This window comes from Euwallacea similis, chromosome 5 (genome assembly GCF_039881205.1).
Source record: "Euwallacea similis isolate ESF13 chromosome 5, ESF131.1, whole genome shotgun sequence".
Taxonomy (NCBI): Eukaryota; Metazoa; Arthropoda; class Insecta; order Coleoptera; family Curculionidae; genus Euwallacea; species Euwallacea similis.
Window position 1 is genome coordinate 1,371,780 of NC_089613.1, and position 26,511 is coordinate 1,398,290.

The following is a 26,511-nucleotide window of genomic DNA, read 5'->3' on the forward strand; positions in this document are numbered from 1 at the left end:
CAAATTACTCCACGAATTCGAAACTTTCCGGACCGCCTTTTCTTACTTTTTATTACCGCAAAATAAGCCGGATAAATGCGATGATTTCCACTACTTTACCATTGGTTTATACGTCGATTGAAACATCGAATTAAAGGAATTGAGGGAAGGTAGACTGAAAGAGAAATTCTTCAATATATGACTAATTTGGCAATATACAAATTGTTCAATTTTCAGCTAACTTTAATCCTAATTTAATTATACAGGGTATTAGTTTCTGGAGTTCAACCATAGAGGATATAAAGCAGGTTAAATTGGATCAAAGTTGAGCAATTTAGAATTCAAGAATATGCCGTTTAAAGATAAAAAGAAACCAATTGCTTTCGGAGGTTATTTGAAAAAAATTGTGAATTTTTGAAATAGCTTAAATTTTTTCCTCGACTTATTTCGCCAGACAATTTCAATTAATTGACGCTTCAGCATTGCAGCGTTTCCTTTTCTAGAATGTGAATATGTCCTATTTGAAATCATTGTTTCGGTTTTCGACAATCACCATCAGCGTTCTTTTTTCTTACAGGCGCCATCTTGAATTTTACATTTTTTAATTTATCATTTTTCTCTGATTCTAACCGTGTGTCACACGTTAAGGTTTAGTCTTGTAGTTTTGTGGAAATAGCAAAAATCCTTTTTTTGCAAGGATTGCCTTGGAAATAACAAAATAAAAAACAATTGAGGGTCTTTTGAATAATGGAAATTGTCCTAAATTGAATAGAACCCGCAGAAACATTAGAGAGGCAAATTTAGAACCTGAACTAATCTAAACCTACCCGCATATCCACTATTTAGATTTTTACTAAATATCCTAAATCCATTAGCAAAAAACATAGATTCTTATATTAAAAATGTGAGTCATTTTTTGGAAATATTTAAGGATAATGTATATTTTTTTACTTAAAATAAACCTTAAAAGACCATTTTATCACCACATTTCTCCAGAGAAGTTTTGTGTATTCTCTACACATTGGATTATTTTGGCATTTTTGCCGAAGGTGGCTCTGGAACGCTGTGATGGTTGAGAACAACTGAATCATTGATTTCAGAAACACCCTAAGTCCATTTTTTGACATATTTAAGTTAGACACGAGATGACGCTTAGATGATGTAGATCTATCGATTGAGGGTAGAAACAATCGTAGTCTAACATCTTAAACGTATTTTATTTGGTTTGACATTGTAAACCAGGTGGAGAAACATCCCGAGTCCAATACTCAGGTTGATTGCACCTAGCAGAGTCCACATGCTGGGGGAATCACAGAGGTCAAATTGAGTCGGGTGTATTATATTATGTCTTAGTAACTCCACAATTTAGCAACAATGGATTTTATGGATCTAGTTCCTCGCACATCAAAGATTTTTGAAACTGGTGGAGCAAATACTTCGAAAAAGATGTAGCTTCAATAGAAACATCTTTAAACTCAGTGTCTAGAGATGGAAAATGTCGATTCAATGTATCAAAGTTTCACTACTTCTTGATGAGTGCAGAAAATGGAAAAGGAGTTATTGTAACTAAAGACTATCGGTGGATTGCGCAGTAATACATTTCCGTTGCTATTGCCAGGGGTGACGAATACTAAGTTTCCAGAAAATTTTGCTATGCCCAATGGAAAAGTTTCAATTTCTATAAAGAAATGAACGTTAAAAAGAGTCTTAAGTTGGTTGACCAAAACAAAGAAGCTCAAAATTTCTGGAATGATATTTTAAACTGGCCCACAGTTGCCAAGGATGAAGACCAATGAAGACATTTAAGATAATTTAGTTATAAAAATATAAGTCCACTTTTCTTCATTATTAATATTTTGTTGTAATTTCTTTTCGTGTACATCTTTTTGTTATAAAATCTTTAAAAATATAGCAGAGTTGTTCGACATTTGATGCAGAATCAACCCAAGTTCGTGCGAAATTTGACCTTATGGTATTTTTTTACATGACCCATCTTCATCTATTCTATTATACTTTGTAAGCTATTATGTTGTTGTACATCATAGTCAATTTTTAAATTAATGGGAACAGAGTTTAGCAAACCAAATTAGTTTTTTTGTTATTATCTCGAAATTTGATATTTGTGACTTAGGGTGTTTCTGAAATCAGTGATTCAATTGAATATTCGTTTGCGCGTCATATCGAAGATCTCTGGGCAACGTTAAAAACGAAGGTCGAGTTGTAATTTTCAAACTAAACATGAAAAGTACAATGGCTCAAATCCAGGTTACTGGCGCAGGTAACAAATTAAGTTTTATGACGATGCCGTAAAATACGCTCAATTATTTGTGTAAAGCAAATAATATTAAAATTGTTTCAGTAGGTTTAAGTAACGTTACAGTCATAATGAACTGGATTACTTATTCAAACACGTTGATTAAGATGTTGGTCTATTCAGGGTCGTCTGAGCTCGGTTTATTATGATACGAGGGGCACTTGATTGGTGAATAGCATAAAAAAAACCTTTATTTCTCTGCTTTTCATGAAAAGTATCTTTACGAACACGTTAAGCTTAACTTAGCCCGAACTAACCTGAATCTAAAAACAAACAGTTGATGTTGTTGAAAAAGTTGATGATGGTTGTGGAAAATCGAAACGTCGGACTGTATGCGAGAGCAAAAGTTGTAATGATAGTGTCCCCATGGTTGAGCTCCAAAAACAGACACTCCATATCCCTTATTACTACTGCATCTTAATACTTATTAATAAGGAACTTGACGTTACAATAACTGAAAACTTGTCTTAACCATCAATACAATGCAAAAAGTCCATCACAGTCTTGAAACAAATCCAACAATAACCATCACAGATCTCTTTTCTCTCCTCTGTCGTTAAATCACTTCCCGGCAGCAGCATCATTCTTGTCGTAATACTGTACAGCTGCTGCAATAGCAGCCCTCGCAAATTCCCCACCGCAAGGGCTGTTGCCCCAAAAAGGTCCGGGGCAACCCCTTTGCTCGAAACAGTTGTGGGGGGTGCTGGTGGGGGAAGTCGCTGAGCAGCACGAAACAATCGCCCATACACAGTTGCTAGGGCCTGATGGTGGTTGTGGGGTGGTTGAGAGTTGTTTCCGTGTAGATCCCTGTGTGACTTCATGGACTAGCGGTGGCCGCTGGGGGGTTGAAGCTCCAGGACGCCTCGTGGGAATAGGCGAAAGAGAATACTCTTTTTGTTGCCCTAATATTGCTATATGGTTAACACCAATTGATTATACAAATACATCCTTACCTCCACTTAAAGGCATTTGCACCACGGGAGGTTTGCTGGTGCCCCAAATGGGGGCGTCGTCATATTCATCAAAGCCTCCGACCCGATTTACTACCCCCACCCTATTTGGGGGCAAATAATTGGGCGCCTGGTATTCTTTGGTGCCGCTGGGGTTGTCGGCAGGAACACCGGGATTGGTGTAGATTTGCTGAGGGGGGTAGAAGATGTAGCTGCCCCCCACTGCCCCATAGACAGGAATGTAGTAAGGGGGGGAAATTGAATGTGAAGCAGGTTTGAAATACTAAAATATGACACAAAGGTTGTTTTTTTAGCTTCGTATTACAAGGATCTCACGATTCCTAACGACCTTTCACCACTACCGAATGACTGGAGATTGTTCGCTTGAGCGAGGAATAAATGATGTCATTATTTTATCCGCCTTAATTAAGTAAAACAATAGTTTCTTTGATTTTGTTTATTTTAACATAAAAGCGGAATAATCTAAAACTCATGTCTCATCGATCTTCCTCCACTCATCGGTTTTTCTCGACGAAAAGGTGAAACAAAACTGAGTTAAAAGGGGGAATAAAACCGCTCACGCATAACTATGAGAAAATTATGCCCTTCCGGACCAACTATTTGATATTTAGGGGTAGGAATTTAGAGAGCGACACATGGGAGCTAATCAAATTTTAATATGCCTTCAATAGAAGCGGCTACAAAACATTTCAAGTTTCCCTTAAACAAATTCCCCAAAATTCGTTCTACATGCCAAAAAGAACTAGTTTATTATAAATTATGTTTGGAGTGGTTTGTTTGAACTTAAATGGGAATTTCCACCGTTAAAAATGTATACAAATGCTCCCTTTGGGTGCCATTAAGGATTTCTGTTTCGCACATTGTTATGGATAAGTACAGTTCACCACTGGTGGATGCCACACAAGCACTAGTGCGGTAATATGGCACTGGTACACATATTTGTCAACCGTTAACTATGCGGAATGATGTCAAAATAACCTGTAATGACAATTCTGTCATTTACAAGATTGTGAAACATGCGTCATTTTTACGGGATTTTTCGAGAACATTCTAAAAATTCAAGATTTTGTCAAGGGGAACATTGGCCTACACATGTTTCAATATCTTTCTGTGAAAATCTGGCGTTCATTTTTAGAAACAAATAAACGGCACAGAGTTTTCTCTTCTCTTTCCAGAATTAATTTCAGAAATTACGGCATTATCACATACATACTTTAGATACTATGTTATACAAGGTGACTCTTAAGTAGTGGTCTTTCTTTTAACACGATATATGTAGATCAGACCGGACCTCAAAAAACTAAACAAAATTTTAATGTAAAATTTTTTCGAAATCTCAAAATCAAGCGAAATATGCCTATATGAAAAAAAAAGTAAAAAAAAGTTCGGGACTTTTTTAATAACCAATTTTCTAACAGGCAGATAAGTCGCAATGGACCAATAATATGGTTCGCTGGATCACCAGTCCTAAATCCATATAATTTTTACCTGTGGAGTTATATGAAAAGTTTGATGTTTACGACTGAAATTAACACAGTGGCAGCGTTGCGTAAACGGATAAAAACGCCACAGAAATAATTCGAGGAAAAAGATCTCTTCTAACAGCATGTACAGAGTCGTGGAGAAGACGAGCGACAATTTGTATAAATGAAACTAATGGCAACAATTTTGAACACCTTTTAGAGGCAGTCCTGGACTTATTAATAATTAAAGGCTTGTTATTTATTAAAACTTTCTTACACGCATATTTCGATTGTTTTTGAGATTTCGAAAAAATGTTATATACAAATTTTGTTTAGTTTTTTAAGGTCTATGTCGTTTTAAAAGGAAACATCTACTTAAGATTCACCCTGTACACACTTTGGCTTTCATTATGTTGAAATAAACTGATCTACGTCAATGAACGTTCACCCATTAAAAAATTTATAATTTCTTCTTTTTCCAAGATTTTCATTTAATATATTAGTAGGGTTCTCGCATATGGGAATTTAGTAAACTTTTTCAATTCAAATTCTGCAAGAAAATTTATGTCAGTGAATTAAAACCTTTGTGATTTTATTATACATAAATAAACTCAGTTACTTTAATGGGGTTATATCCATTTAAAAGTAAAAATTCGCTCTATGTTGCTTGAAAATTCTGTAGAGATCTGTGCTGTTTTACATGAGTGACAATTCGATAAACTTTCTGAACAAATTTTACAAAAAAGCTGTTTTTTGTGAATTTCAAATTTTTGGGTTTTTTGAATTTTATCATTAAAACTTCATGTAAACCAGTGGCGTTTCAAATGCGATTTAATTTCTTTGACAGGGCTACATTCGCTGTTGCTTCAGAACCAAAAAATGTAATTTTATGAATCCTCAAAGCTTCAAATATTCAGCTCTACCCGGCAACGTTGCTTATGAAAATCTCAATGCTCATCATCCGTCCAAGTCTGACGTGCACAAAAACAAAAGCTACGCGCAACATTGCCATTTTCCTGACGTGCTTTTAACATCGCATTTTATAAGCTTTATAAACAGTTCTAACTAGGTTTGTTCAGATTTTATGTTCTGACAAATATTTCGCATTGTTGCTCACTGATTCACCAACAGTCGGGAGCATTAAACGTGCTCTTTTCAACAGTTTAAACTACAAAAATAACAAATTGTCACCCGCTTAAGCCAGCCACCGTTAATAACGTCGATTATCCTGGGAACGTTTGGCTTAAATTTTAAACGATTATTTCTCCCAGCCCGTTTATTAGCGCAATCAGGAAACATCTGGACTATGTAATTAATTATACGTACTTTTGCGGCATCGTATACGGAAATTGAGTTAAGGGCAACAGGTACTGCCCAAGGGTTGTAGCTTCTCTTCCGCACCCTGCTTCCACTCTTGTCCAAGCTGTATACGCCCTGCAAGGCCATTAAGTGGAAGCCGACCACTGTCAGGCACTTCAAAAACATCTTCCTGCAATAATTGCGAAAGAAACCTCTTGTAAATGAAATAATGAATTCTGGCTGTGACTGCGAAATAGGGACGCAATGGAAATTCGCTCATAATAAAGACTCCTCGCGGCTGTAAGGGTTTTTTCCCACTATCTTATTGCCATGCAGACAAAGGGACGTCTGCAAATGCACCTTACAATGCGGAATTCAAAAATAAAGGCATATTTTAATTGGTCGGGTATGGGAACAATCGCTTTAGCGGAATTAGTCCCTTAGGGCCAATTGCTGTGGTCACTCTATCCCTTGATCTTTGACCTACATAGTACATGCGAGTCTCCTGGGAATGATCTGCGACATTATATTATCATGCTTAAACTAATACATTTTTATAATATGGCTCTTCTGAATGCCTAACAAATCAAGTAAAATCGAGGTCAGTTTCAATAAAAGTACCTGCAAATCCTTCTTGCAAAAGAATATGTAATTACTCTTAATAATGGCTTGCATTTTTGCTTATTACAAATACTCTTTGCTTCGTTAGGCAATGGTCAATGGTCATAATAAGAAAAATTTACCTGTCAAAGAAGGGGTTTCCCACGTAATCTAAGTCAAAGCGACACTATTCAAAAATCTAAAATCACGATTTAGCAAGAAGCACGTTCTTCGGTAAGCCAGCAAAAACTTTCTTTGATATGGAGCGAAGACCCTTCAAGTGGAGATGAGATTTGCGAGGGTAATAACAGGGTTCTGTTAACGGCGCCAACTGTCTCATAACACTTTAAAAGGAAGGTCATGACCCGGAATTTCTAAGGATCTACATATATTTATTCGAATTAAACCTTTAAAGGCAGTACCTTTATAAGGAATAATACCTGAAACTACATACTTTACTTGTTGCGGATACGCAACTGCAGTAGATCATCGCTTAAGGAAGAAGTAAGCGAGCTCCACTGACTTCGACAAATATTGTTGTAAGTAGCATAAATGCTGACGTAGTTTTAATACAACTTATATGCAAGTAGGATGCTTTTAATCAAAAGCTATTTACACGAAGAATATTAGTAGTACTTAGTTCAATGATCTAGAAGGGTTGTGTAATCGGAAGAAATGGCGTCAGTAGGGGATGTACAGGGTGTAACATATCATCATGGAGATATTTCAGGGAGCAATAGTACTCTGCAAAATAATGAACAAATGCTAATAGACCCATGGTCAAAAATGCACCATTTTCGATATACAGGTTCGCAAAGTTTCACATATTTTGCATGTTTCTGACGTATGCCTTGAGTTCAATTTTTGAAAATGCAAAACGTCAAAAATCAAAACAAAATGAGTGAAATGAATGAAGCTCAGTCATGGCATTCTAGATTACAAACCGAAATATGTAGACTGGACTTTTTTAATTTGCATCGATACGTATTTTTACTAATTACGAAAATGGTGAAAGATACGAAAATACTGTAAGAGATCAAAAAGGTAAAAAATTGAAAAATGAATTAAAATTTTCCAATTCATACAGGGTGTTCTAAAATAAAGGTACAAAGCATAAAATAGTGTATAACACAAAAAACATAACACCCTGTATATAGCTATCGACAATTTTGACATTTTGCGGTAGAGGGTCTTAAAGAAAATAAATATATCAAATTTTAAAAATTTAACTCAAGGCATACATAAGAAAAATGCAAAATGTGAGATTTTGCGAATCTGTATATTGAAAATGGTGCATTTTTGACCATAGATCTATTAGTATTTTTTCATTACTTTGCAGGGCACTATAGCTCGCTAGAATGTTTTCATGACCCTGTACACTCTACATCGGACAGTTCAGCTACCTGCCACTAGTGTAACCAGGCAAGCACGCTACTGATTTTAAAACATTTAAAAAATTATAATTTGGAATGTCGCATATCGACTTGGAACAATTAACGGAATTCAAAATCGTCAAAATATCAAAGGGCATTCTCTAAAAGTTCTGTTTGGAGTCTGGCAAGCTTCCTCTCTGGACTCTATGCACCTTCAAATCCTTGCTAGCTAAGGTTCTCGATAAAAGATTTATCACTATTTGCATCCAATAAGATAATACCCGATTGTGCAGTAACATAACCGGGCTTTATTTTACTAGGGACTCCCTAGTTGCCCCTAAATTACAATTTATTTTGTAATTCTTTCCCAATTTTCTGAACAACTGCTGTTCAATGCAGTGGCGCAGACAGCCTTGAGGTGCTGTCCATGTTAAATTGTGAATGAAAATCAGACCTTTAGATCAATTTGCGTGTATTTATGCAAAATTTTAAAGACTGAAATCTGCCAAAGCAACTAACAATTTTAAGTGGGCAAGTACCCTTTCATGGATCGACGTTTATGTTTGTGACCGAAAGCTGCAGTGTTCCTGGGAAAAGGAATGAATATGGATCAATAGTTTTTGAGTATTTTAAATAATTACCTAATGCAATTGTTTAAGTGAAGAGAGAGAAAGCAAACAAAATTTTAAGGGGATGTTTATTTTCTTGACTTAACTTTAGCTAGAAATTTCGCAATGTGTCTATTATGTTTCCTCATAATAAACGTAATACCCCTGTAATTGTTATTTTACCATATTTTATTTCTATTTTATTTATTTTCATATAAGTGTCTGAAAGCCATTTGATGGCAGATAATGTTAAACACAATATTCCATCTCTTTCTCCTATTCAGCTGCCATCATGGTAGTGATCTTTTTTGTGTGTGCTCACCCTCCTACTCACTACGTAAATCAGTTTTATTACTCAAGGTTACCGCTTATCCTGATGCATTATTTAAGAAAGTCTGTAAAAATTCGAGTAACTGTTCTACTTAAATATTTTACATATCTATGGGACGGTGGCCAAACCATTTCTTAAGGAACTGTGCCGCTACCTAGGCAGGCTTTTTAAACGTCTGCTTAAGCAACGCGTTTTAAATCAGGCGTTTTAAACACCTGCTTAAAGACACCCTACGTATGGTAATAAAACCAACACAAAGCACACTAATTTAGATTCTAGATATTGATATATGGAGTTTATTTTAAAAAACTTGTAAACCCCAGATTTCTCAAAGTGGAAACTAAAGTTAAAACCCTGAGACGCGTCGACCGTAGAATGGGGGGGGGGGGGGGGGGGTAAGAATAAAAAAAAGTCCCATCCTCTATCAATAATATTGCAACCCATTCGTTTTTTTTTTAATAGGGAGCATCGGTCAAGTGACACATTATTTTAAAGGTTTTCAAATTCTATAAAAAAAAAACCGTGCTAAACTTTTGTTTTTTTTTAATTCAAATTTAGTTGAAAAAATGGGTCATTCCGTAAAATTATCAACAGAACAACGAACAAGAATGGACATCCAATGTCGGATGGAGATTTATTATATTCCCAACAAAATGGTGCCTCTCCACATTGTTTTGTCGGTTCTTGATAATAATTTTTCTGATAGATAAATTGGCAGAAGAGATACCACCGAGTGGCCAGCTACATCTACCGACCTTATAACTCTCGACTTATTCCTTTGAAGATACCTGAAAAGCGTCGTTTGCCCGACTCCTGTATAGGATCTTCAAATATTACGTCGAAGAATTGTAGAAGTTTGTCGCAACATTCCGCAACAGATGTTTGAAAAAGTACTACTAGAGTTTGAAGACCGTTTGTATTATTTGTATAGAAAAGAATGGAATGCATTTCGAACATTCCTTAAAACATTAAGAATTATAAAAAAATTGAATAAGAAACCAAAATATTGGCACGGTTGTTTAGAGAATTTGAAGATGTTTAAAATGGTGCGCCACTTGACCCATGTTCCTCAATGAAAAAACGAAAAGGTTGCCGTCCCTACAATATTGTCATTCATCGTTTTCCTTCTGCAGTCTAAGATCGGCGTGCCTGAGCATTTTTATCTTTAGTTTACCCTTCTAGAAATCTGGGGAGTGGTAATTTTTTAAAAATACACCCAGTATATTATACATACTTATACCATACCCATATAAGTTTCTCTGTAATATCTACGGTAGGGCGGAAGGCAACTGCTATTTAACATTACCCTATTTATTTTTTTAATTAAGATAACATTTTTATGCCCACACAGATGGCCCTCCAGAGGACTAATGGAGTCCAAAATTTATGCAATAAAAGGATTAAATGTCGGTATCCTAATTATTACATAATTTTGCAGATATTCCTAGCAAGACCGTTATTATACCTGCCACAAAGTAGCTGGATACCTAAAAAAGAGATTACCTTTTCTGGAGTTAGCCCGCGTCAAAGGAGACCCACGTATCTCAAAACTATATACATAGATTAGGTTTGTTATGCCTGATTTATAGGTTTAGCCCCCATGTGGGTCTTAACTGGCTCCATATTACTATGATTGCCTTAATACGAGAATGTACCAATAAGACAAGCATTGCTATGCTCTTATCTGAGTGGTGCACTGGTCTATGTGTTGTTATGAGAAGCTCAATCGTTCTTAGGTTGTAATAAGGTTGTGATCGCTGCAAACGACAAATTGATAAGATTTCAAGTGGCCGTAAAACTTTCTTCCTAGACTGGAATCCGAAATTAGAAATACTCGCCTTAATACAGGACTTTATTGTCTATAGATTTAAATAGTTCTGTATCTTTATAACACATTTTGGCCATAACAATTTATGTTATAAATCTAGTTTATTTAAGCATGTAATATGCGTTATTAATTAGTAATTGTTATGACAATTGATTTAATCATGGTATATCTCTGCTTGTCAGCAAAGACGATGTAAGAGACTATATCCGATATACGAAAAACGGAATGTAGGGCATACTGAAGTATCCTAGAGGAGAAGAGTTTGCTTAGAATGGGGCTACAAGTGATTTATTTTCATTAGTTTTGGCTGTAAAAACGTATCGATGGACATGGATAAACTATGACTTGTAAATAAATCAGAAGATAAGGGAAGACAAATTCTGTGCCTATAGTTAAAAAGAAAATAATTTACTACTGTTACTGGAATTTCGTTATAAAACATTAATTTTGTTCTTCGAGTTTTTGTTACTTTTGTGGCATAAGTAGGTTTTTTCACAAGTTAAGAACTTATTTTCCATAGTGTGAAAAGTGACAAAATTCGGTTTTCTGCAGTAAAAAAAAAAAAAATTCGTACCGTCAATGGCCCTGTCTTAAAACTATTAAATAATATATTTTTTATACAGCTACTCTATACATCACTAGAAATGCCATTGGTGTAAACAAATTCTCACCCAAATTAGGAAAATGTTCCTATAGTTTGCAATTTGACAAAATTCCAATCTCTTCAGCAAAAAAAAAAGAAACAAATTTTGGCGCCGCCACTGAAAATCTATTAAAACAGCTGAATAATAGAGTCAGTGCAACATGGAGCTTGGCACAAATCCTGGTTTCCATGGCAACTAACTTAAAGTTGAATTAGTTGAACCACATTAATTATTTGACGGTACATGAAGTTCCTTAAAGCAGCAAATCTGAATCAAATTGAATGTGTAATAAGGACCTTCAGCCCGGTTTCATTCAGTTTGATGGAATTTAGTCATTGTGAAAACCTGAAAAATGTTTTATTTGCCGCTTTACGAGCACAGTCACATTTGAAAACAAATCAAATTTCCTCTTCGATCTTCAAGTTACTCTAGATTTCTGCTTGTTTGTTAATCCGCTACTTACATTTTCTTCTCACTTCCTTATTTGGTCACTAATGAAAAAACTTGAATGATCACCAGAGGATGTTAACTGCAGCTCGAGACAACTTCCGACGTGGAATAACGTCTCCTCAGCATCCGCCACCCATAAATACCCATTTAACAATGGTTTAGTTCGTTCAACGCAATAGGCGCGGATTAAAGTCCGCGTCGTTACGTCACGGTCGGGCCCCAGAATCGAAAATTTTCATTCCGTCATTATATTTCACGAGGAGCATTCAAATACTTAGAAATCATACTAGAAAATACTACTTCCTGCCGCTACCCCCCCACTGCGATGGAGGGTTGCAGGATTACTTTGATTCACCGCTAAATGGTATCATAATTTGTTTTAACCCACTGATAATCTTGTTAGGGCCAATAATGAGGCTGAGCAAGCAAGAATTTTCAAATGTGACTCATTGAAATATTAATGAATGCACGGTTTTATGGTGTTTGGTGTGCTTGAAACGGAAAATTTCTAGTGACGGCACTTCCTCTAGTCAAAATCTCCTAACTCATCGTTTGACTATCGGTGTTTCATCGCCCTCGTTATAAATTTAGATTTGGTTGTTTACAGGCCCAACAAAACACGCTGATAGTGACTGGCCAAGAAAGTTGCCTCTGTTGAATGCATTTATCGCAAAATGCACGATTCCAACTTTTGTGTGGCCGATTTCAATAGTTTTGACTTGAATGGAGAAGCAGAACAAAGTTAAATGTTGTCAATTAGACAATGGGGCAGAAAATCCCCTTCACGGGAGCGCAAGAAAAGTGCAAGGTCGGTTTTAATTGAATTTTCATGTTTCGGCATGTTTTGTCGAGCGGCGATAGAGTGGTCCAGTGTTACTAGACGGTTTTTATCAAACAGAGATGCGGATTATCGTCCGCCTGCTGCAAAATAACAAATAACGATTCCCTTGAAATTATTAAGCGCGATGTCTTAGTTTATGTTAATTTTGCGTATCATCATCATCGAGCGCATCCTCTTACAGGAATATCAACGCCGGAAAATCTGCAAGTTTTGATATCTTAGGGTGAATCAGGCTGCTCGAAATAGAAATCAACTCAGATGCGGAGTTTAATGAGGAAATCCGCTGCTGCTGGGCAGCTGCTTGTCGAAAGTGAAATTTTTGAAAAAACTCCAGGATACAAAATTTCTTTTTTTCATTAAATGAAAAGTGATTTCTTCAATAGATTTTTTCGCAGTTCAAAAAGTGGATACAACAATAACAACATGAATCAAGTTGCTCAACATAGAGCTTAACGCAGTTTAGCGATGTTTTGCCAAATTCAGGCTAGTTCAGGTCAGATGCAGGTTAAAAGTTACTTAATTTCTTATCTTCAATCTATATTTAAATTTTCTAGCTTCTCGTGCAACTTTTTTTCTTCTATTTCCAAGGTATTCAAATCAGTAAGCAACCTTATATGTAACAATAATTCTATTATATCAAAGCAATTGTTGAAAAATAAGTAAAGTTGAATAAATATTTACTAGTTAAAACTGCCATAAATAGATATTTTTAAATAAAATGCAAAATATCTTAAAGATGCTACATACGCTTCTTGATGGAAAATTGATCTAAATTATAAAGCGAGCATTCAAATAGTTCGTTGCAATATTTTTATAGAGCCAATCGACACACAAATATAGTTATAAACAAATATCAGCCTAAAATGGCTACTGCACGTATTAAATAGCTATTATGAATCCAAGCAGATATTAATTACCCATGATTACATTTATAAAGTTAGGAGAGAAAGGCGAAAATACATTCCACAATAATTATTGTTGCTTTAGAACAATATAAAAAAATAAATAACATTTTTATGGAAATTTGATTTATGATATAACGTTCGATATAATGTCACAAAAGTGTTCCTTACGTGCTAAAAAGAAAAAAATGTATTCCCATGTGTTTTCCATCGCGTTCAATATGAAGTGTTGTGCTTCAAGAAACCTCCGTCACTGAATTTTTGATAGCGTGAGGACTTAAATTTAAAACTCATTCTCGAATTACTGTCACAATATGACCGAAATCGCAAAAGGGGCTTTGTTTGTAAATGGCTGTTTTAAAAACTCCCTTAAAAAAATCCAGCGGAGTCATATCGGATGACCTAGGGGGCCAGAATATTGCATCCAATTACTCTGCTCCACAATATTTCCTTAAGGCATTCTTTAACAAGTCTTATATTACATATAACTGCATACAAATTGTTCCTTACGTCTCGAGCCATATTATAAAAAACTTCAATTAATTCAGTATTTAAGAAATTTAAAAAAAACTCGGAATTCTGTCTAAAAAAATAAAAATCGATGATTTGATTATTCAACATGTTGAACCTCACTTTTGTTTGGAAATAACATTGATCGTGGTATTAAATTGTAAAATTTTGGCGTTCTTGGGAGCACATCACCCATTAGTTGCGAAAGAATCTTCGCCGATCCATAATATTTGATAAAGAGATTCAAAGCTTTTTCCTGCTTACCTTCAAATCAAAAATTAAAATCCAGTGTCACGCCCAAATCACGTTCTTTCAAGGTGTTTATAAATTTTGGTTTGATGCATTTTCTGTGGAATTTGTCACGATGTAAAATACGTCTAACGCTCTCACGGTTAACAACTGTTCTTTCAGTGATGGCTTGAATAGTTGTTGTCTTAATGAGTATACTTATAATTCTATATCTTTAGGATTTTTTCATCGCGTATGAGACCTTTTAAAACTACTACGTATTAACCTGAGCTAACCTTTTTTTGGAGCGGATGTGGTGAATGCGTTAAATACTAACTGGGGGCTTTTAATATTGCTGCTATTGTTTGACCCCTTAGTGTGGAATTCGCCCTGGGAGGACTCAGGGAGCACCTACTAAATACTCTTCCCATTCTTCATCCCATTTTTATTCTAGGACCGCCGTCAGGTATTTCTTCACATGGGGAGTGGTATATCTCTGCTGCTGTTTGCGAATTCGCTCTTCTTCTATCTTCATCTTCATCTCTGCCTCCAGGTACCCTTCAACTGCATTCCAGTGCCTTTCTGATTTCGGTAGGAGTTTTGCGCCGGTTTATGTGTTAAATTCTTCCGTGCTAGTGTTACTTAACCTGAACTAACCTCAATCAGTTAATTTAGCTATTTTATTGAATATTTCTTCCTGGATGCCAAGCATTAAAGCTAGCAGCTATCTCTCGATGAGGTGTATTTTCTCCACGAATCAACACATTTTCATATTTTTCTTAAAGAAATTGCTTATCAATTGGTATTAAGATAATTTGAGATTTATAAATTGTTGTTCACATTTTAATGATCCCTTTATATATTTTGAAGTTTGGTTGGCTTGTAAATGATATCTACTTGGAGAAAAATTCATAATAGCTAATTATACATAACGAAGCTATTTTAGGCTGATATATGTTGTTTCTATTTCTGTGTCCATTAGCTTCATAAAAATGCGAGTTTAGGAGTGGGTTTCTCCTTGGTTTTTTGCTCTATTGAGCATTAGCATATACCCGATTTTGCCATAAAAAATTAGTAATTATCAAATTTAATTGTTCATTGTTCGGTTCGCAAATTTCTGCCAAATGGGCTTTACGTACAAAAAAATTAAATTGTCGCAATGGCATCTGTCCCCATTTCTCCGCCAGATTAAAGGTTGATTTTCACTATAGATTCTATTTCCATCCCGTATTCGTTTCATACACTTTACATACAATTTGATAGTGTACGGTTGATAGGACTAGCGGTATGTAAACAGAAAGGACATGTGTATGTGTACCCGCACGCAACTGGATACCGTATACCGTATGCACCTGTGGATAGAAAGAAAATATTCATACAAAAGGTGTAGAATACATTTAGGGCCGTGTGAAACATAATAATTTTTATATACGGGGTGCTTCAAAAATAAGTTACGGGAATATCTTTCGGTTTTTCAAACGAAATCCACTGAATATTTGTCAATTTTCCGATTTTCGTTTCAATTTTAAACACTTTTCATATAAGGTATATATGGCCTATAATCAACGATTCACCAGTTATAGTAACAATGTTTCAATAAATTTCTGAACTTATTTAGAACTTAGGTGGACTAGGTGCCTATTTATAAATATAGTTCGAAATGTTCTCCGTTACGAATAAGACATTCCTCCATGCTCCTATTAAATTCCCTCGAGGAAGCGGCCTTAAACGTAGCAGGGGTAATATGTGCACAAGCCGTTCTTATCCTTGTCTTTAAACCTGAGGTGGAAAAAAATAGACAGTATCCTTTAGATAGCCCCACAAGAAAAAGTTAAGTGACGTCAAATCTGGGCGGCGGGCTGACCACTTAATGGGTCCTCTGGTCGCTATTACCTTATTTCCATAGTTTGCTTCTAACAATTCCGTGACCCTCTTAGAATTGCGGGTAGGTGCACCATCCTCTAGATGGGACTATGGTTAAGGCCGCTTGTTCAAGGGAATTTAATAGGAGAATGATGTTGGACGACCGACCAAAAAGGGCGGCGGACTTTCCTAGTCGGCGGTTTTTCTTAGGGGTAGGGTTGTGGTGATTAAAAATTTCACCCAACGCGCCAAACCTGCAGAAGCTCACTGTGCCTACTTGTAAAAGATTGTGGTAGAGAGTTCCCCATTGCTTTAAACACACCTTTTTTCAACACAGGAAGGACCAATTCCTTTTTCAACCCGTCAGAAAATGTGCCAAATGTAACAATGTAATAGCGGAGCCTTCCATATTTGAATTATTACAGACTATAATTAGCCAAACCGGAACTTGATTTACTTTTAAAGTTATGCAAAATTTCTTCTCTGCCCGACTAGCTGATTTCCCATGCGTATGACACATTGACCAACGCTGACCAGCACTGACAAAATACTCATTTAAAGTTATTAGCTGCAGATACATTTACAACTCCCGATTTTTGTCTCGGGTTTGATCAGGCTCTACCAATTTTTTAAATTATGAACTGAGTTGTGCTATTGAGATAGAATTTCTGCTGAGAATATTCCAGGGTTTAAAGAGTGTGTAGGTGATCGAGCCTACAACAAAATACGCACCGCCATGCTTCTTGTTTGCCCAGCAAATAATATGTCTGATACGGCGAGGAGGCGCAGTATTAATTTTCATTCAAAGGCACGTCCGTGTAATCTATTATTGACTTATCACGCTATGACACCCCTGCTTGTCCTGTAAATTAATCACCATTGTGAGGGGTATCAGTTGTTAGTCTTTGTGTCCTGCGGGCCTCTATTTGTACCAGTATAATAAGGGACAATGTTTAAGACAAAGAGTTAAATAAAAGACCTTAAAGAGGATTTTCAAAGAGAAATAAAACTTAATCGATACTTACGCCAGCAACGATTCCTGGTGACTCAATAAGCAATGTGTCTTACTTCACGCTGTACTGTAATGTAAGGATTATACGTTCGATTCAATTAGTCATAATTAAAACTTGATTAACATGTATATAATGAACTGTTGGAAGGATTACTGAGCAGTTTCGCTATTAACAATATTCAATAAATAAATTTTTATGTTGTTTATTAATATCAGATAAAAACCTTCGCCCTTTAGCTGCCCCAACCTTGACGACAGGGTGGACCATTTGTAAAGTATAATGATTACCATTAAAATTCCAATTATTCATATTTCTGTATTGATTGTTATTGGTACTTGTTGACATTGCAAAATACCAAGGTAGGTGTGAAGGCGATTAAGTGAATAAATAGATTAGGCAGCTTCGCTGATACCCGCATTTATCACGTTGAAGCTTCTGTACCTATGTTTCACTTCGTTTTGGGAAATAATTTTCTAAAAAAATTAATTTTTCTAGACCCACACCGACACTGAGTCACACCTAGAGAACACCACACATCACTACAAAACTACCAAAAACCATCAATAACATGTCACTTCGCAGAACAGCCACTGAGCGTCCTCCAGCCCGTAAGTTAAGTGTATTAGTGTTGTAATGTGCGGAAAGCTGTATGTACATAAATACACTGCTCAAAAAAATTTAAGAAACAAGCACACTTCTGGCTATGATCTTAATATAATGACATTAATTGGCAATAAATTCACATCAAATTTCTTCAGTCCCTCATGTTACCATCAAGGGCAGTAATAACTCAAAATTACCCATCTATAGTGTCTTATGGTAAAACTGCTCCCTGAGGATGTTCTGAAAAGCCAAATTGCCATGACCAAGCGCTATGAGCAAATTGAGTTGCCTTTGCAGCATGTTCCATACGTGTTCTATGGAATTCAAGTCGGGTAACTGTGGTGGCCAACTCATAAAAGTTACATCGTTGTCCTTTGAACCAACGCGTAGTAGCCTGGCTAACATGTGGACGAGCACTACCTTGCATATAGAGGAGTTTTACGACAGCAACATATGGAAAAGGAAAGACAACAGGTTTGAGCACATGGTCTTGGAGCACACGATTTAGCCTTTGTGGCAAACAAACAAGCTCAGTTCGATGATGCAATATGATACCATCCCATACCACATGGAACCTACTCCATAATTATAGACTTCCTGAAAATATTTCTCTCGTTCTGAACGACCTGTTTCGCGCCAAAAACGTTCGAATATCAAGTCAAAACCCAAACCGAGACTCATCTGTGAATAACGCATTAGCCCATTCTTGAGTATAAGAATTTGTTAATAATTGTCTTTGTTCCCTAGATTATTTTGAGCAGTGTAGTCGTGATTAACTGTGTTTGATTTTAGTAAATACTGCACACATACAAAGTTTTGTTATTATCATCTCGTTGATAATCAGTAACTTTCATTAGGTTTCTAACAGCTTTGTTTCAGCAACAAGGAAAACAAATTTTCATTATTAAAACCATTTCCATCAGAAACAATCTGAAATATGTTCAACCTCAACCGACTTTACTGATCATATTTCAGACAATTTCTGACGATCTAAAATTAGTTTATTTCTCCGTTAGAATAGCTCTCATATTTTTCAATAAAAGCATAAAGGCGGATATACGGGTAAATAGGTTTCGGTGTTATCAAATTTATGCCGAGCACTGACATGAACACTGACCTGCTTGCAGTGTTCAATATACAATGGCGAATTATAACATGTTTTTAACAGGATTTCTCACGTTTATTTTTTTTTGTTCTCATCGCTATTTCGTTTATTGTAATTAAATGCAAAATTTTTTTAAATGTAGATTTTTACATCACTCAGTATGATACACTAAGTCATTGGCCTATAACATCTTTTTTATATATTGAATTTAAGTAATTGTTGCTTGAAAATTGTGTTTCGTACGCCTCTGGTTTTACTGACTTCGAATGCATGTTTTTCAAATTATAAAGTACATTAAAAACCGTGAAACGAAATTTAGAGTGATAATCGACAGTATCTTTAAGTCAATTGAATATTTTTAAAACATAGTGGCGTAAATTTCCCCAAATTTCCCAAATTAATAAAATAATAAAATAAACGGAAAAGTTAAATGTGCACACGCACGCAACGGGATACCGTATTCATAGACACATATGGGTCAATTCGTATATACAATAATTTACAAATCTGTTATATAACAGATATGGGATTGGAACGGAATATGCAGGAAAAATCAATTTCAAATTGGAGTAACATAAAAATTGTATAACTGGTGGAAATGAGGTCTAAACAGCTGACAATCGTCATTCACAAATGCTCTAACCACAGTAACTACTGCGCATGAGCTTAAATTGATTAATCGAGCTCGGCAAATCATCCAGTTTTCAAATAGCACGTGAGGCGCAATATAAATGCGCCGCAAAACTATTTTGACCTTTACGCGATTTTCATTGCTAACTGAAATTCTTCACTTTCGACCTATTGCGAAGGATTGACTTTATTCGTAGATTACTATATACGTATTTACTACTCCCCAGAAGTATTAGAACAATTATTGAATTTTATGCATGTTTCTATATCATTCAAATGTCCAAATATAGCGATCTTATGATCGTAAACTACCTCTGAAGCCTGAGATTTAAAATTCCTGATATCTTTGCCAGCAAGATAATGTTTATGGAAATGGAGAAATTGACCGATTTTCTGCTCTAATTTCTTTTGTGGGAATTAACTTGCAGGCAAAGTTATGAATTCGAAAAACCGGGCCCAAAAATTTTACAAGATACCCAAAACATACCATTATGGACCGTCCGAGGAGCCCAATGTATAAACATAAATTCTGGCTTCTAAAGAAACTAAATCTTCACGTTTTTAATGATTTTCAGTGAACGATAAACCAGAATTTATTAACGTTACGTTTAAAACCCAGCAAAAGTCTTAAAATACAAAACTTTCCATTTTTTTTGCTGACATACGCAAATTTTCACATTACATCTACCATGTCGACTGAGAATAACTAATGACAACTGTGACAGATTGACACGGAGGGAGTTTTTAGCAAGTTCTCACCGTTTTTGCAATAAGTGTGAATGAAATGGACTGATGATGCTCGAAATTCGAACTTTCTCCCAACTTAGGCAGAAATCCTAGATGAGAGCGGGAAGTTTAAAATGGTAAACATGGAGAACGTAGGCTTACATGAACGTTTATTATTTTGAAATAATAAAATAAAAAATAAAATCCCGAATATACATACAGAATATAATCCGTGTTATGATTATTTGTCATGAAGGCGACATTAAAGTAGTAAACTGAACGCTAATTCTATAATGAATTTGGAACTTCCGCTTAACGAGGAAACGCAATCATAAATTTTCATGCCATAAAGCAGGTAAATTATAGCAATAAAGGTTGCTTATTCAACAGCAGAACTAGCAACATTTTAAGTATAATTAAAAACTGGAAGGACATAGTCGTATAATGAAGATAATACATAATATTTACGAGCAAAAACAAAGAAAATGATGAAGTTTTTAATGGTCTTTAGCCTCATCAGGATGACATCACCAATTTGTTACAGAAAAATACACGAGGAAGAACTTTATTCGCTAACAACCAATAGGCACTAAAGCAATTCTTGAACTCTTAATTTTATAACTATTAAAACAAATACCACTTACCGATTCCAAACAAACACACACTACATGGTATTTTGATACCTACCGCTTAAAATTCCTGGTACCCACTCTTATTTACAACTGCTATCGGAATACCCAGTACCCGACCAGAACAACGAGGAGCGAAAAACCACTATCGATGGTCCGTTTACACGAACTTTGTACGTAACCAAGCCGGCCAATCAATGACATTGTTTATGCTAATGAAGAACCCAAGTTTGGGTGCTAATGATGTGGATTTTAAATAAGGTTCCAAATTTCTTTGCAGGTTCCACCAATTTAGTGGGTAAATTCACACAGAGCGTGCGACGCATCGTTCAGGACGTGAAAGACGAGGGTACTACCAGCGGAGCCACCAAAGAAGAAGTGATCGAAACCAATGAGCGACTGAGGGCGGTGAGGGTGAGAATGGACGAGTCCTATGACACGGCCAAGAAGGCCTTGGTAGGCCTCATGACCAAATATAACGAAAGCAAGCATGTCCACAACGTGTTCCAGAGATACTCCTTGCTGAAGACTATGATTAAGGTAGCTGGAATAAGTCGGCAACCGACAACAATGAAACCCATTAGAATTTGGATTGTTCCCTTTCTAAATTAAATCTTGGGCTTCATCCACTTACTTTAATTGAAAAGTTTGATACGTTCCTACGACTAAAATGATTAGAAGGGCTCCGAATTTGCATTGCTCCAAAGGCTGAAATATGGACCGACTAATTCTGGATGGGGCCTAACGACTTTCGAGTTAATTTCAGCCTGTGCCGCCCGAATATAAACTACCTTGGGCTTTTAAACGAATCAAAACCACCAAAAATTGTTAACAAAAACACTGGATTTTAGTGGTAAAGATGGGTCCAAAACCAAAATTTAAATATTAGTTGAGTGATTGGTTTATAGATGGTGCCACCATTAGCACCCATAATATTATCATGTAGATTGCAGTGGTAGCGTCACCGATTTTGAAAAAATCCAGTGACGTAACTGCCTTTATTCCACAGTAAGAAAGTATTATCTAGCAATCAGAATTCCTCAAATTTTCTATTGAAAATCCCGCAGGCGGCGCTCTCATTTTTCTCAAGTTGAGAATTTATAAGCTACGCGTTATCTAATTCGTAAAAATAAAAATTGAATTTTTACGAGTGAGATAAAAAATTGGCGCTGCCAGTGGAATCTTATAAATATTACATTTTTTCTTAAATTTTTTCTGTGCCCTATTTTTGCGTGCTCTATTTTTCTGTGCTCTATTTTTCAACGCAAATTACATAGACATAAATGTATACTCAGATTGAGGGTTTCTAAACTACGGATTGTCAAATAAAAACTAAAATGTGACGTTGGAAACATAAATCTGATGCTACCGTTGGAACCCCATCAAGACTCGATGGGCTCATTCAAACACTTTGCAGCGATCATGCGCAGCAGCACTTGAAGCTTGAATCCTCTTGCTGTTTTCCATCTTGAGAGTTTTATTTGACAGATAGCTGTAAACTTCAAATTGAAGATCCAAATTCCAACTTTCCAATATGATGCACTGTACTGCGTCAAGCCGTTGCCACAGTGAAATATAACCGCTGCAGCGCTACGATTTCCTGAATACGCCCAATATGTCTTTTTTCGTAAATTACCCCCCTATTTTTCAAAGCAAATTCGATAGGCGTAGTTCTCATTAATCATCGTCACGTGCCCGAAGATGATCAATAAAAATAATCATAAAAGCCCTTTAATTAGGACGTAATTCGATTAGAGACCCAATACTGGACGTTGGTGGACATCCCAAAGCAGGAGAAGCAGGAAACGGTGCCTGCCTTCGTGCTGCGGGCCTGCTCCATCATGGAGAAAACGCAGAAATCTGGGGAAAGTGTCAAGACGTCCACTAAGTTGGCTGAGGAGGTCATAGACAAGAAGGAGAGGATAGAGAGGCTAGAAAGTAATCCTATCTCATATATTCACATAAAGTTTTGCTTTTGATTCAATTCATCAGATATGACGACATCACAAATCGACGCAGAGAACACCCAAATGACCAACGACCTCTACAGGCTCATAAAGAAGTATTCAGGGCTCCGGAACCTTATACGTCAATTAAAGGTGAGTTGTACCACAGATTTTACATACAAACAATGAGCAACCATTAAATCGCCAGATAAGGCGGCGATGACCTAATGACCCGCTAAGTGACTCATTTGCTGCGCATATATTAACGTGGAATTTTAGATCGAGTACACAAACGTGAAGATGTATCCAATGGTCATCCGGTATCCCATGCTGAAAGACATGATCAAAGACATCATGCTGCATCCAGACTACATGGAGGTGTGTCACGAGGTGGACGTATAGCCAAAGTCGTTTTCCTAGGGGACACCGAAACGAAGGCAAAGCTGCCGGTACTAAACCGGATTTTTTGGGTAATTGTTTTTTAATTACGCGAACCAGATTTCATGAAAAAGGTGACCCAGAGGTATTGATGCTCTGCTCATTAAGAGAGAGGAGCCTGTTGTTTACCCTAGTGCCATCTGTCAATCATTCTGGTGAATAAAATTTCACCATGGGCAAACTGTGCGAGACATTTTGGGACATACTATTTTTTTTAATTTTAAGGACAAACGGAGCTTTTACACCTTCGCAATTGGCAACCTTAGGAAGACTAGTATGAGGACAAAGGCGCGCGTCTCGACGCACCATTCAGACAGGATGTTTGGATTTTTGAAAAGGTCGTTGGTGACTATAATACGCTTTTGTAAATAATAAGTAACAACAATAATATGGGTGTCGTTGTGTAATTAAGTAACTTGTGCCATTTATAAGGAATACTAAGTCTTAAGTTAAGGATTTGCTCTAGGTATAGTAAAAACTGAAGGATGCAGAATATAATTCATATCAGTAAAATTATATACTATCATTACCTATTTTTTCGATATTATCTAATCAAAAGACGATTTCGTGATATATTTTCTATACTAAATACTTTGTGATACTCCTATGTATAAATGTTCCAACCCTTAAGTACCTACTACCTACTAAATATCACAATCGTTATTGGAACACACATATCGCTTATTCTCAGTTTTGGGTTCCATTTTGATGTGACGAATCACTCCAACCAAATAAATATCTTAAATGGCACACTTTTACACCTTTCTCTCTTCTAAATGTTAGAATATTAAGTTGTAAATAGCGCCGCAGTTATAATAATGTATGTATGTACGTGTTAAAGGTTTTAAGTACCTATAAATATACAGGGTGTAAAATATATATGTATGTATAAATCTAACTAGGGCACCCTTTTGTTGAAGCACTCTGTATATTATCATTGAGGCGAAATTCAATTCCAACTATATGGCGTAATTTAATTGCTTACAGACACTAAATCACTGCCATTAAAACAATTTACTAAATAAATACACATATATCACTAATTGGTGTAATTCGTGAGGTATAATTTATTTTGATGTAATACCTATATTATACATATAGTGCATATTTGAAATAAATCAATTAAGGCGTTACCGCATACCCGTCGACGTCAGCGTTAGATGTCACTAAACGGAGTCATTGAATATGCGGTGTTAAATGGGCCTAACCCTTTTCGGCAATTAACTTGAAGGAACAACACCAATTCGAATTATTGTAATAGATATAAATTGATTTAATGTTCGCGTTGCCAGTCATTTGTCCTCTGACTAAGCCTCATCAACTAATCTTTATCAGCGCTATCAGTACAAAGAAATTTTCCCTGAGGGAACTTTCTCCATTCCTCTTGTACTCACTCCTTCTCTCCTGATTAAATTTGTTTAACATCAAAATGCACAAATTAATAATTAAACAAAAAAGCTGCGGCTGCCCAGAGAGGATTCGCATAATACAACAAATTTTAACTGGCAATAGGCAAATTATTTGTATGAAAAATTCCCCATTTCGCATTTACGTACCCCACCAATACCGGCTCTTGCACTAAGATTACTGTAAAATTATTGGTGGTCCGTTATCAAAAATACCGGCATGGTACCGCTTTCACCGTTACCAATGTGTTTTTGCACTAAGTACCTCACCGCAGCTCTGCGCTCCTGATGGAATTTGTTTAACTTGGAATATTTGTTGTAATTTTCGGACGAAGCGATGATACTGATAATTGCATTTTATGTATATAAAAACAGCCAATACTATTCTGTAGTAAAAACTGAACGAGGGATGTTGTCATACACCAACCTAAAACAACTATAGGTGTACTGCGTATACATACTCATGTGCGTATAGAAATATATATACGCACATGGGTATAAATGTATTAAGACACATGAATATGTGCGCTTATTAATTGGTAAATAATTAAACACATAGTCTTACGGAGACTTATTTATTAACACAATCTACCGACTACTATACTATAGTCAATTGGTGTAGTTTAATATTAACAAATCTGACCAGGATCGCAGAGACCTGCAGGGAGATATGGCAGTACCGCGGTACCGTTAGAAGCATTAGAAAGTACTTTGAACCCATTTATCGCAAATGACGATTAGACAAAAACCTCTTGACTATATACAAAGAGGTATACAAAGTGCGTTATTAGCACCCATATGTGTTAAGTTATAAAGTTGCCTTGTGTTCATAATGTTATGGAATAACATATGCATAGAATAGGATTGATGGTATTACCCAAATTTAACTTACCATTGGCAAGTGGAAGAGTACATGGGCTTCGGTGCATCGCAAATTCATGTGAGCCTGGACCTGCTTACTAGCGTTCAATATACAGTACCTACTTTGTTGGCGAAACGCTCTGTTTTTAAACAGGATCTCTCCTGATTGTTTTCTTCTGTTTTTGATCGCTATTGCATTTACTGTAATTAAATAAAAAAATGTTCAGGTTAGTTCATTTATAGAACCCTCATAACACTCAGTATTTCCTAAATAATTGGCGTACTGCATCCTTTTACGATCCAGGGGTGTTCTCATCTAGATCGTAAAATAAATGATATCTCCAATGTAATGTTTTATTGCTGCTGGATTTCACCTGAAAAATCAGTTTTTACTGGCCTCAAATGCAAGTTTTTTAAAATTACATGGAATTTTTCAATCGGACACCGGTTTATGAAATTCGGAAAGATGATCTTTGAACATTTCTAAATAAGACCTTGTTTTTTTTTTAAGTAAAGCTGCTAACTTGACATTGATCATCAATATTCTGACTAATCGGTGACTTATCTCGATTTTCATAACGTTCCCAAATTTTTTAAAATGAACAACAACTTTTTCATTGGCTTGTCACCTTCTTAACCCTTACTAATACGACTCTGAATTTTTTATTCAAAATTAATAATTATCACAGATTTCCATATTCATGAATATCAGTAGTGTACTTCGTTCTCAAGCCTCTATGAATTTTCACAATTTCGAATAATAAGTAACAATTTTTTACATGAATGAAATTTAAGTAATTGATGCTAATGGGTTATGAGCTATAGAGAAATTTTATATATGAATGGATTCTTGAATTTGAAACTAATCACTTCTCAAGTGATCAAAATGCTCAAATTTCAATTAGATTTAAAAATTATAACGCAGAGACCTCCATGAAATTTGTTGACGC

General features: G+C 35.8%; 2 protein-coding genes across 7 annotated transcripts in view; one reads left to right on the top strand and one right to left on the bottom strand.

Annotated features, from left to right (window-relative positions):
- Positions 1 to 25,174, top strand: part of LOC136408809 (uncharacterized) — a 28,187-nt gene extending 3,013 nt beyond the window's left edge. Inside the window, exons 3-8 of one of the 3 annotated variants that reach the window (XM_066389981.1) lie at positions 17,713 to 17,825; positions 21,191 to 21,450; positions 22,650 to 22,848; positions 22,903 to 23,009; positions 23,136 to 23,326; positions 23,520 to 25,174. In XM_066389981.1, the coding sequence (XP_066246078.1) occupies positions 17,786 to 17,825; positions 21,191 to 21,450; positions 22,650 to 22,848; positions 22,903 to 23,009; positions 23,136 to 23,258 (729 nt within the window). In that variant the 5' untranslated portion in view covers positions 17,713 to 17,785 and the 3' untranslated portion in view covers positions 23,259 to 23,326; positions 23,520 to 25,174. Of the gene's footprint in view, positions 1 to 17,712; positions 17,826 to 20,980; positions 21,145 to 21,190; positions 21,451 to 22,649; positions 22,849 to 22,902; positions 23,010 to 23,135; positions 23,327 to 23,519 lie in introns of those variants that run through there. The other 2 variants (XM_066389982.1, XM_066389980.1) reach the window with 2 other exon arrangements.
- Positions 81 to 25,630, bottom strand: hdly (hadley). Of its 4 annotated transcripts, none has more exons than XM_066389976.1 (4): positions 25,593 to 25,630; positions 6,054 to 6,216; positions 3,247 to 3,526; positions 81 to 3,195 (listed from the first exon to the last, which is right to left on the bottom strand). In XM_066389976.1, the coding sequence occupies exons 1-4, from the start codon at positions 25,613 to 25,615 to the stop codon at positions 2,855 to 2,857; spliced, it is 807 nt and encodes a 268-aa protein (XP_066246073.1). In that variant the 5' UTR covers positions 25,616 to 25,630; the 3' UTR covers positions 81 to 2,854. The 4 variants fall into 4 exon arrangements, with proteins under 4 accessions (XP_066246073.1, XP_066246076.1, XP_066246075.1 ...); XM_066389979.1 differs by lacking the exon at positions 25,593 to 25,630 and adding an exon at positions 20,969 to 21,084; XM_066389978.1 differs by lacking the exon at positions 25,593 to 25,630 and adding an exon at positions 20,926 to 21,028.
- Between the last annotated feature and the right edge of the window lie 881 nt (positions 25,631 to 26,511).

Excerpts from the sequence above, each read along its gene's own strand:
- hdly (XM_066389976.1), bottom strand. The coding sequence starts at position 25,615 with ATGTACTCTTCCACTTGCCAATG. Across the intron at positions 6,217-25,592 it reads TACTCTTCCACTTGCCAATG|GAAGATGTTTTTGAAGTGCC; the intron begins GTAAGTTAAATT and ends CAATTATTGCAG. Across the intron at positions 3,527-6,053 it reads CCGTATACGATGCCGCAAAA|TATTTCAAACCTGCTTCACA; the intron begins GTACGTATAATT and ends GTCATATTTTAG.